We start from the raw sequence: 12753 nt of genomic DNA on the forward strand, positions 1-12753 counted from the left end.
TGTTTAGTATCTACCATGGCTAGTTCACTGCCCACCCTCCACCCCTTTGCACAGACCTAGGTCTTCAGGGTCACCCTGTCACCCTACCGTATCCACATCCTCCGTGGAGGGCCACATTCCCATCCAACAACTGAGGTTTCATAGGATAACACAGTAAATATGTGTCAACACACAGACCTTCTATTATGAAGATTTCACTCTGTGATTAAAAGAGCACAGTGGTGAGTCATTTGCGATGTGTCATGGCCTTGCCATCACACCTCTGTGTTATCTGTCTCCTTCCTCTGGACTCTAGGAAGAACAAGGGCAAGTGGAAGGGAACTTGGCCCCAGGACTGTGGTCTCTGCTGGTGGGCACAGAGGGAAGGGCCACAGGCCCAGAGGGACAGGGGAGAGGATGACAGTGACCGGAGCAACTAGAGCACAGCCCAGTGTAGGACCCAGGACACGCTGTGGAGCGAGAACACACGGAACCAGGCGCCAGAACCCTGACTTTGGCAACGATGTGACACGTTCAGAGACTGAGCAGGAGAGAGCGCGGAAGCACACAGGACCAGGCGTGAGGCCGTCAGACGTGGGATAGGCAAACACACATGGAGGGCAGGCCTGAGCACCAAAGGCTGAATAAAAAAAGGAGGCTGAGAGGCCAGACGGACAAGCCAACACATGATTATTCGGACAGCCTGCAAGTACTTTTCCTACCTAAAATCAACCTTGGCATAGTCCTTATTATTTCTGATAATGACAAGCTTTTGTCACCCAGGCTTGACATTTCAGAGTCTCCTTTGCTTCTTTTTTTATCCTTGCAGCTTGTCACTTCCTGTGTGTCTCATAATTCCACCTCCACGTGGAAAGGCCTTGAGGTTCAAACCTTGACTCTTCCACACGTAGGACCTAAGTAACCTCTCAAACTAATGCCTAAGACGACAATCTGACCAGGGTTGTCATGAGAATCAGAGAGGAAGTGGATCAGACCCTCATTACTGCTCAGCCAGACTATTGCAGTACTTTCCAGAAGGCTTTCCTGCCTCCGTTTCAGCCTCCCAGCCTTTTCTAGCTTGATCTTCCTAACGACAGCTCTGATCACGTCATATCCTGCCTCAAAAACCTTCATTAACTTTTTGGATAAAACCCCAAATTCCTCGCCTGGTTTTGAGGACTCGCTGCCATCTGGCCCCAGCCTGCATTTCTGGTCTCATCCCCTAGCACTTTCCTTTGTCTACTGTGTTTTAACCAAACCGAACTGCTTGCTGTTTTCAGCGCAGGCCCCTGTCCCAGTGGCTTTACTCATACTTGAAATTGTTCTTCTTTCTTATTTGTTTGTTTGTTTGTTTCTGGGGCGGGGGGCACGCCGTATGGCTTGCAGGATCTTAGTTTCCCAACCAGGGATTGAACCCAGGCCCCAGCAGTGAAAGCGCCAAGTCCTAACCACTGGGCCGCCAGGGAATCCCGAAATTGTTCTTTTCTACACCTCTTGGGTTCCAAAACCTTCTCATCTTTCCAGTCCCTGTCCAAATGCTCCCATGTCCACCGCACCTCCCTGCGAACCCTGGTCTCAGCCTCAGGCTTCAGTAGTATCTTTCTCTGACTCTCCATTATTCTTTCTGTGAAGTCTTGTTGTGCTTACGGCTTCATGCTTTGTGTTACTTGGGTGCATGATTTATTTAACCTATTGTGAATCCTGGGAGGCTCTTTCCTAAGCACTTAACAAAGCACCTACTCTAGGAGGCAGCTAGTGGAAGTGTTATGATAAGTAAAGCAGGCAAGGGGGTAATAACAAGTTGCCCAAGACTTGACAGGCCCACTGGAACTGAAAGGACAGGAAAGCAGCTGCATAGCACAGTCTCGGGAGATCTGGGACCAGTAACTTTCTGATGCCAGCCAAGAGCTTTTCTATGGTTCTTGTTAAGGTTTGAAGAGGTAAGGCAACTAATGTGAGTCACTGTTATATGCCAGCTACCCTTCTAGGTGTTTTACATAATTTACTCATTTGAACCCCAAACAGATCACATTCTTTCCTTCCTTAATATTCTCCATTGGCTTCTTGTTGCACTTAGAATAAAACCCAAACTCTGTAGCTAGCCCTAGAGGATCCCTAAATCTGGCTTGTATTTCCTAACTGGGTTCACCTCCCTGCCTCACCTAGCCATTTTTCTCTTACCCTCTGTGCCCCACCCCTTCCTTCATTAAAGCTTCACCCATGAATCCCAAATTTATGTGTTGGTTTTTCTTTTCTTTTCTCCAAACCTTAAAAAACCAACCCCGTTATGATAACAGCAGTAAACACATTGCCTTTGTCTGGTGCTTAACTTTTCAAAACACATTCTTAGGTTATTTTATCTCATCTTATTTCAGTCCATAATCTTTGGTCTGCCTTTTCCAAAGATAAGAATATAGAGGGAATAGAATGCCAAGAAAACTTGATGATTTGTCAGAGAACATCTTTGCTAAATTGTCTGCCCGTTGTGGAACTAACTCATACTCTCCTTTAAGCTTCAAATATGTTCTGAAAGATTTTCTCCAACTACAGTTTTGCTAATCATACTCTCTTTAAAATGTGCTGTGAAGTGTCTTGGCTCTTTGGAGAGAAACAAGAAACTGGCAGTTCTAGTAGCCACTGTGGGGAAGGTGACAGTCAGGAATAGGAGGGAGACTCAGTTTTCACTACATACCTTTCTGAACGTAAAAAAAGTTTTAACCACAAGCTTATGGTATCTATTTAAATTAGTAATATATGTGTATGCTCTGGAAAATTGCCATTCTCATTATTATAACTTCAAAAAGCAATCAGACCATATTAGACAGTTTGGAAAACAGAGGAAGAAAAAAAGGTCATTCCAAATTCTACCACAATCAAAATAACAACCACTTGGGATTGCCATTTCAAAATGGATTCTAGAGTGGGTGTTTTTTTTTTTTCTTTTTTTTTTTTTTGCGGTACGCGGGCCTCTCACTGTTGTGGCCTCTCCCGTTGCGGAGCACAGGCTCAGCGGCCATGGCTCATGGGCCCAGCCGCTCCACGGCATGTGGGATCTTCGCGGACCGGGGCACGAACCCATGTCCCTTGCATCGGCAGGCGGACTCTCAACCACTGCGCCACCAGGGAAGCCCCTAGAGTGGGTATTTTGTAAAAGGACTAACCTGACTCCCCATTTGAACCTCTTCAGTAAGTAGGTATTTCCGAGTATGATTTTTATACTAGGAAATGCCTTTAGTTACTGTTGTTAATAAAAGAATTTTCTCTATATAAAAGATGAAGGTTATTCATCTTTCTCTCAGTTTTGACAAGAGTGAAACATAGAGCTCTATCACAAGTTTCTCAGCTTAGAACAAAGGAGAAATAACACCCCAGTCTCAGCTGAGCCTCACCAAACTCTAGAAAACCTGCCGCCCACACCTCTAGCCCCGTCACAGTTGGTCTATGTGTGTATAAGCAGCCCGGGCAGTTAGGAAGAGTAAAGGAAATAGAAATGCAGCAGTGGAATTGTCAGAATCTCACACTTGGTTGGATGTAAGGGAAAAGGAAGATGGGAAGCCCAAAGATAATCAGGTTTTGAGGAAGAACAGGAGATTTAAGAGATTAGGTTTTGGAATGGGTATTCCTGGATCCCAGTGCCGTTTCTACAGTTTGTTGTTTGCCTGATCTTGGGCAGCGTTCTTAACCCCTGAGCCTCAGTTTTCTCATTTACAAAACAGGGATAATTTTGCACCTACTTCATTAGGTTATTGGAGGGCTTAAGAGAGAAATTCCACATAAAGCACTTAGTGCAGTGCCTGGGTGTTTTCCACTTTTAGTTATTAATGGTGATGCTGGTTTGTAAGATAGAGAACAGGAAAGTAGGAGCAGAGGTGGGAGGTGTTAAGGAAGATGGTTTCCGCTTTGACGGGCTGAGTTTGAAGTTCCCGAGAGAAATATATTCAGCAGTTTCTAGGAGACAGAAATGGGGGCCTGGGATAGAAAGCGGCTTGCCTGTGCTCCTGCAGAAGTAAGGGTCTGCCACGAAGTAGCTTTGCACTCATTCTCTGACACTGCTTCCTGGATGGGCTCAAAGTTCTAATTGTTTGAAGCTGTGAAAAATGTTTGGTGAGTGGCTAGCTGGAGAGGTTTTCCAACCACTGGCGTCAGTGCTGCTGCATGTTTGTTCACTGCTCTAGGGTGCCCGGCCCAGGGGACAGTGAGGTGAAAGCCAACTGCACACCAAGCCATGTGCCCTTGGCTGCATGAATGCGCTAGCAGTGTCTCTGCCTCAGAAACGTTTGCCTGGGCCTTCCCTGGTGGCGCAGTGGTTAAGAATCCACCTGCTAATGCAGGGGACACGGGTTCGAGTCCTGGTCCAGGAAGATCCCACATGCTGCGGAGCAACTAAGCCCAGGTGCCACAACTACTGAGCCTGCGTGCCATAACCACTGAGCCTGTGAGGCACAACTACTGAGCCCGTGAGGCACAACTACTGAAGCCCACGCTCCTAGAGCTCATGCTCCACAAGAGAAGCCACCGCAATGAGAAGCCTGTGCACCACATCGAAGAGTAGCCCCCGCTCGCCACAGCTAGAGAAAGCCTGCATGCAGCAACGAAGACCCAAAGCAGCCCAAAATAAATAAATAATTTTTTTTTTTTAAAGGAGATGTTTGCCTGCTCCCTCAATGGGTGGGGCTTCGTGTTGAAAGGCCACCAGCTGTTGAAGTTAAACTCCATGTGCTCAATGTAATGTTCTATTATAAGGACCATATACTGGGGTTACTTACACTTTTTTCTTTCTTGCAGATCATCAATGCCGTGGTACTGCTGATTCTGCTGAGTGCCCTGGCTGATCCAGATCAGTATCACTTTTCAAGTTCTGAACTCGGGGGTGACTTTGAGTTCATGGATGATGCCAGTAAGTACATCAGACACAACTATTGTAGATATTTTGGTATTTTCAAGGGCAGGGAATCCAGCTTCCAGTTCTTCCTATTAAATTACAAATATTGATTCATGGGCCCATTTGAACTGATACTGAACTCTCTTCCCATCATTACAAGTCAGAACAACAAATATTTGTGTGCTACATGTATTCTGCCTCTGTTCTAAGTGTAAGAGTCTCATTAAAATCTCTTTTGTCTTTCTTTTTTTCATCTTAATGTTAACTTAACCATTTTTAAAAATTGTTTCTTTGTCATAACCTTTTTACGCTGGGCCTTTTGGCCTTTTGGGGAGGAGAGGGAGTCAATGGCAGGAAGGAAAGGTCAAATGATATTACATATCTTATTGTGTCTTCTATTATGTTTCAGTATTTACCATTCTTCCAGGAGGTGATCATTCTCCATTCTAGAAATCCTTTTGATGATTATTTTGTTGCTTTTTCCAGATAAATAGAAATATACACAGGGATGTGGATGTGGGGTATGCAGCCCCTAGCTGGGGCTAGGCCCCCAGCTCTAAGATCATGGAAACCTAAACATCATACAACTGAAGTCAAGCTGTGTCCATGCTAACTGAAAGGGGCAGTGCTGTGCACAATCCCAAACAAAAGGTCATGCAAATTTATTTTTCATTGGCTTTGCAGAACTTGCAATGCATTAAAAAAAAAAAAAAGTGTCTGGAGCAAAGTGAGTAACGTGGAGAGGGGCTGAAGATGTAGTTTTAGGGAATGACTAGGAGCATTCAACAGACAGGGTGAGACTTGTGAAATATATTCTCGGAGTGAGAAAACCATTCAGTGGTTTTTAGTAATTCCACGGTTATGAACTGATATGTGTTTTCAGAAGATCCCTTTTGTTGCTGAGCAGAGGATACATTTAGGGGACTGGGTGTGTGAGTACAGAGGCCTGGAGACTGAATTGGGGGGTGTTTCTCTGCGATCCAGGCTACACTGGGGATGGGGAAGAGGGTGGGTTTGGAGGTGGGATTGACAGAACTTCCTGGTATGGGCAGTGAGGGAAAGGGAGGAATCAAAGATGACTCCTACTTTTCAACTTGAGTATGTATGGTCTGCATCCTGACTGGGGTGAGAGAGTCTAGAGTCAGGAGATGGGAACACACCTTGGAGAAAACTCGACTGATTTTTTTTTTAATTAATTTACTTATTTTTATATTTATTTTTGGCTGTGTTGGGTCTTCGTTTCTGTGCGAGGGCTTTCTCTAGTTGCAGCAAGCGGGGGCCACTCTTCAGGGCGGTGCACGGGCCTCACTGTCGCAGCCTCTCTTGTTGCGGAGCACAGGCTCCAGACGCACAGGCTCATTAGTTGTGGCTCACGGGCCTAGTTGCTCCGCGGCATGTGGGATCTTCCCGGACCAGGGCTCGAACCCGTGTCCCCTGCATTGGCAGGCAGATTCTCAACCACTGCGCCACCAGGGAAGCCCCTCGATTGATTTAAGTGGCTTAGCATAGTTGTTAGGAGTCTGGCTCTGAGGCCGGAGACCATAGTTTGAAACCTGACCCTGCCATGTGTGAAATGTGATAACATTGGGCTAGTTACTGATGTTTGTGTGGCTTAGTTTCCCCCTCTGAATATAGGGGTGATCGTAGTATCTACCTCGTGGGATTGTTGTGATTAAATATGTTAGTGTATGAAAAATGCTTCGAATGGGGTGTGGCCCATAATAAGGGCTCAATGTATTTCATTGTTTCACTCACTGTTCTTACTTAGATATATTTAAGTGGAGAGATTAAAAAGGTAGTTTGATATGTGAACCAGACATCTGGGCGGAGGTAAATTTGAGGATATAAGCTTCAGGATGGTATTTACATTAGGGAGATAGTAAAGAGAATTTTCCTGAAGGAGCCCTGACATGAGAGGTCAGGAGGAGGAGCCTGAGAAGAGCTGGAAGTGAAGTAAATGCAAAGCCAGGAGATGCTTTATGTCCATCATCTCCTACCACCATTGCTTCTAGTAGATACCAAGGCATTATATCATCCTGGGGTTCGGGACCTTGTCAGACTGAGATGTGACTTCTGCTGTAATATTGCTCATTCTCTGTTCTCAATAACCCTGTTACCCTGATGAATTCCTCCAGAAAGATAATGAATTCCATTAATATTAAATTAAAATCTCTCTGCCTTCCTTCCCCTGAGTTAAAAGACTATATAACCTATAAATACAATGTTTGACATTTAAAAATAAGTTATTTTTCACTGTTCCCAGTAGCAGGGTTCCCTTTCTAAGTAATTGAGGTTAGCAAAGAAGTTTTAAATGATTCAGATACAGTTGTATCTGAATCAGATAGTCACACTGCCTGCCTTTTTCTGATTGCTGGAGATTAAGCTGGGTGGTGAACTGTCTGACAGTATAGGCTTAATTTACCTGACCTCAGAGGCTTGCTGGTACTCAAGACCTTACAATAGTAATTGTTTTGTAATGACCTGGATATTAATTCCAGTGCATTTGCAGTTTCTCTGATATTTCATATATTTGAAAGAAGTGAATGAATAGCTTGTAATTACTTTTAGGACTACCTATTGATCATTTAAATTGCATGGTTAAAAAGATACAAAAGGATGAATATTCATTCATGTGAGTGAATCTTTTTTTAACTTTCCTCTTACATTTTCCTTTCGTATGTTTTGATCTCTTTTTAAAAAGAACTTTGTAGGTCAAAGATCATCATGGCTGACAAACCTTTCTATATTTAACATACATGAGGATACAACTAAATAGTCCTTGAAATGGGTACAATCAATTGCTTTGAATTGTGCTTGAAAGTTATGGTATATAACAATTTTTTTGTTTTGTTTTGTTTTCTCACGGCTTGCGGGATTTTAGTTCCCTGACCAGGGATAGAACCCGCGCCCTCGGCAGTGAAAGCGTGGAGCCCTAACCACTGAACCTCCAGGGAATTCCCGGTATATAGAAATTTTAAGTTGATATCTTTTTGGAATGGTGGTAGTCATCTCAAGATTTTATCCAGAAGGACAGAGCAGGAGTGTATCTCACTTCTCCATGTGATCTTTTCCTAAAATGATCTGGTACATATGGTAGTTCTATTTTTAGTTTTTTAAGGAACCTCCATACTGTTCTCCATAGTGGCTGTACCAATTCACATTCCCACCAGCAGTGCAAGAGTGTTCCCTTTTCTCCACACCCTCTCCAGCATTTATTGTTTCTAGATTTCTTGATGATGGCCATTCTGACTGGTGTGAGATGATCTCTCATTGTAGTTTTGATTTGCATTTCTCTAATGATTAATGATGTTGAGCATTCTTTCATGTGTTTGTTGGCAGTCTGTATATCTTCTTTGGAGAAATGCCTATTTAAGTCTTCTGCCCATTTTTGGATTGGGTTGTTTGGTTTTTTGCTGTTGAGCTGCATGAGCTGTTTATAAATTTTGGAGATTAATCCTTTGTCAGTTGCTTCATTTGCAAATATTTTCTCCCATTCTGAGGGTTGTCTTTTGGTCTTGTTTATGGTTTCCTTTGCTGTGCAAAAGCTTTGAAGTTTCATTAGGTCCCATTTGTTTTTATTTCCATTTCTCTAGGAGGTGGGTCCAAAAGGATCTTGCTGTGATTTATGTCATAGAGTGTTCTGCCTATGTTTTCCTCTAAGAGTTTGATAGTTTCTGGCCTTACATTTAGGTCTTTAATCCATTTTGAGCTTATTTTTGTGTATGGTGTTAGGGAATGATCTAATCTCATACTTTTACATGTCCCTGTCCAGTTTTCCCAGCACCACTTATTGAAGAGGCTGTCCTTTCTCCACTGTACATTCCTGCCTCCTTTATCAAAGATAAGGTGACCATATGTGCGTGGGTTTATCTCTGGGCTTTCTATCCTGTTCCATTGATCTATCTTTCTGTTTTTGTGCCAGTACCACACTGTCTTGATTACTGTAGCTTTGTAGTATAGTCTGAAGTCAGGGAGCCTGATTCCTCCAGCTCCGTTTTTCGTTCTCAAGATTGCTTTGGCTATTAGGCATTTCTCCAAAGAAGATATACAGACTGCCAACAAACACATGAAAGAATGCTCAACATCATTAATCATTAGAGAAATGCAAATCAAAACTACAATGAGAGATCATCTCACACCAGTCAGAATGGCCATCATCAAGAAATCTAGAAACAGTAAATGCTGGAGAGGGTGTGGAGAAAAGGGAACACTCTTGCACTGCTGGTGGGAATGTGAATTGGTACAGCCACTATGGAGAACAGTATGGAGGTTCCTTAAAAAACTAAAAATAGAACTACCATATGACCCAGCAATCCCACTACTAGGCATATACCCTGAGAAAACCATAATTCATAAAGAGACATGTACCAAAATGTTCATTGCAGCTCTATTCACAATAGCCCGGAGATAGAAACAACCTAAGTGTCCATCATCGGATGAATGGATAAAGAAGATGTGGCACATATATACAATGGAATATTACTCAGCCATAAAAAGAAACGAAACTGAGCTATTTGTAATGAGGTGGATAGACCTAGAGTCTGTCATACAGAGTGAAGTAAGTCAGAAAGAGAGACAAATACCGTATGCTAACACATATATATGGAATTTTTAAAAAAATGTCATGAAGAACCTAGGGGTAAAACAGGAATAAAGACACAGACCTACTTGAGAATGGACTTGAGGATATGGGGAGGGGGAAGGGTAAGCTGTGACAAAGCGAAAGAGAGGCATGGATATATATACACTACCAAACGTAAGATAGATAGATAGTGGGAAGCAGCCGCAGAGCACAGGGAGATCAGCTCGGTGCTTTGTGACCGCCTGTAGGGGTGGGATGGGGAGGGTGGGAGGGAGGGAGACGCAGGAGGGAAGGGATGTGGGAACAGATGTATATGTATGACTGATTCACTTTGTTATAAAGCAGAAACTAATAAAAAAATAATTTAAAAAAATGAAATGATCTGGTAGAAGAAAGTCAGATCCCTATGATTTATATTAAAATGGAGCATATAGGAGAATCCCTGGGATAAAGAAAAAAATATAAAGAGTTCTCTTTTTTAAAACACCTATCTCTTCAACATTTGTATTTTTACATATTTTATATACAAAAATTTGTAATAGATATTTATAATTTACAAATAAACATATTTATGTAATCAAAAATTGACTATGCTAGGAAAGTCTGGGAACTGTCCTAGATTGGAGGAAACAAAGGAGATACAACTACATGCAGTACAAGACCCTGGATTAGATTCTGGAACAGAAAAAGGACGTGAGGGGGCAAAGAGAAACAGGTAAATTTCAAATAAGTAGACTTCATGAAATTTTATTTGTGGAATTTTAATGGACTGGTAAGGAACTGTAACCGGAAGTGTTAGAGCCAAACATAATGCCAAAGAGATCATCCAAATTAATTTCTGATTCATTTTGTAGCAAAATTGTCTTTCAAGCCAAACTTACTTTATTCACCTGCCCTGGGGAGGAAATGGCCATAAAAATAATGAAGAATTTGTTTACTATATATAGGAACCTGGTTTAGGATAAAAACACTACTGCATTTATTGGAGAAAGGACGGTCTTTATAGTCAGTGCTTCTGGGTGAAATCAAGAAGAGAAAAACAGATAACTTCATCAGAGAAGGTATCCATATGACCAATAAGCACATGAAAATATTCTCCACATTATTAGTTGTAAAAGAAATGCAAATTACAAGCACAGTAGTGAATCACTCCAGCCCTTCAAAATGGCACCATGAACAGAACTGACAATGCCACCTGTTGATACGGCTTCGGAACCACTGGATTTCTCAAGCTACAGCTGGGAGTGTAAATCGTTCAACCACTTTGGGAAAACCAAAGCTATATATATACACACATACATACATATACATCCACCCTATGACTCAGCAGTTTCACTCCTAGGTATATACCCTACAGTAATGAATGCTTGTGTCCATCATTAGCCATGTATAAAAATGGCCACGGTCGCTTTATTCATAATAGCTAAAAACTGGAAACAGTCCAGATTTCCACCAGTGGTAGAATGGACAGAAGTGAAGAGATGAAACAATCCAAACAAAATGGGTGCTGGAGATTCATTATACTTCTGTGTATGTTTGGGAGTTTTGGTAATACAAACTAAGAAATAGAAGGGAAAAGAAGATCGGCTGAGGCTTTCCATATGGCTCTTGGCACCACATTGGGAAAGGCCCAGGCTGCCTACCTGCTGTCTGTTCACATACCCTCAAGCCAGCAGGGCACTTGGTCTGCAGAGCTTGTCCACTTGTGCGTGACGTGCCAGTGTCTTGAGGAAATAGACACACGTATGCGACAGCCGGGATAGCGGAGCCACAGGACCATCCTGGCCCTTTATTTTCATCCCTCTACCCTCCCGTCCTTCCATCCTGTCATCTCTTTAGCTTTTTCTCTCTTTTTAAAAATATTTATTTATTTATTTATTTGGCTGCGCCAGGTCTTTGTCGTGGCATGTGGGCTCTTTTAGTTGCGGCAGGCGGGATCTAGTTCCCTGACCAGGGATCGAACCAGGGCCCCCTGCATTGGGAGCACAGAGTCTTAATCACTGGACCACCAGGGAAGTCCCATCTCTTTATCTTTTAAGTCACATGGCTCAAAAGGTTACATATTCTACACCTTGACTACATCTCATTTTTTTACAAGGATAATTCAATGAATATTTATTTTCAAGATCTTTTCACAAAGATGGAGGTGTAAGAAGAGCACTAGGGACGGCGAAGTAATTTGCTTAATCAAGACCAGTTGTTACCATCCCTAGATCTGAAGGAGAGATGGGAGGCAGTGGCTACTAGAGCTGGGAATGAGAGTCTACGGAGTTGAACTCCTTATAAGGAGCAATGCTACCTTTTTGGTCCAGGGCCAACCCGAGGCAGCCTCACAGCAGGGGGCAGCCTCTTCTTCTTCTCCCTGATCCCTTGTCTGGACTCCTCATTGAGTGAACTCAACTAACGCCACAGGGTAAGGGAGCCCTGTTGATGGCCCATACCGGTGTGCCTGCTAGGGCGGATAACTGGATGGTGAGAGTGGGTTTGGAAAGACAAATGGAAGACATCTGGTAGAATCATTCACCTCCTTATCCGATGTTCCACTTAACCAAACTTGGTGGACATTTCCCCACTTTGCCTACAAGAAAACCATTAAAAAAAAAAAAACACTTTACTAAATCAGTTTTTTAAAATTAGATACATTAAGCCTGTAGAATTCCTTATTTGTTTGAGTTTGCCAGCAACTGAGCAGGAACTAAACTAGCACAGGTGTCCAGTGCTACTTCTCTGATGATGCATTTTGTTGTTTGCATTTCAGTGGTTTTGAAGTTAGGATGTGATTTACAATTTAACATAGATTTAGTATTAGGATCATTTTTTTTTTTTACTTCAAATCTTTATTTTGAAAAAATTCAAACCTTTCAGGAAAGTTTCCTATACAGTGAACACCTATCTTGCTGTTTTCATTAACAGTAATTTGGAGTTCCTCATTCTTTATAGGATTACCTCTTATTAAATATTGAATAAGTATAAAACAATGTTTATAAAATAAGCTGAGTAATTGTAAGTACTTGTGCACCCACAACTTGATTTGAGGCATTGAATTTTACCTTAACTTTCGAAAGAGCCCCTCTGATCTTGGAGATAGCTGCCACTCTTCTGAACTGTTTATCATTCTTTTGCTTTTCTGTATAAACTTACGACGTATATTTGTATCACTGAGTGATCTATTGTTTAACTTTCATGTGCTTGAACTTTATATTGTGGATTCACACAGTACATCTTCTTCTGAGACTTGCTTTTTCAACTTTACTGTGTTAATGAAAAAATTATTCAGATGCTTGATAAAGATGATAAGGGAGACTTTATT

The 12753-nt window shown here is 42.3% G+C and overlaps 1 protein-coding gene across 1 annotated transcript in view; it reads left to right on the top strand.

Moving 5' to 3' along the window:
* Positions 1-12753, top strand: part of LAPTM4B (lysosomal protein transmembrane 4 beta) — a 70471-nt gene that overhangs the window by 22074 nt on the left and 35644 nt on the right. Inside the window, exon 2 of the mRNA XM_081258476.1 lies at positions 4765-4876. Within this exon, the coding sequence (XP_081114602.1) occupies positions 4765-4876 (112 nt within the window). The remainder of the gene's footprint in view (positions 1-4764; positions 4877-12753) is intronic.

This window comes from Mesoplodon bidens, assembly GCF_964165515.1.
Source record: "Mesoplodon bidens genome assembly, chromosome: 16".
In the NCBI taxonomy this organism is placed as follows: Eukaryota; Metazoa; Chordata; class Mammalia; order Artiodactyla; family Ziphiidae; genus Mesoplodon; species Mesoplodon bidens.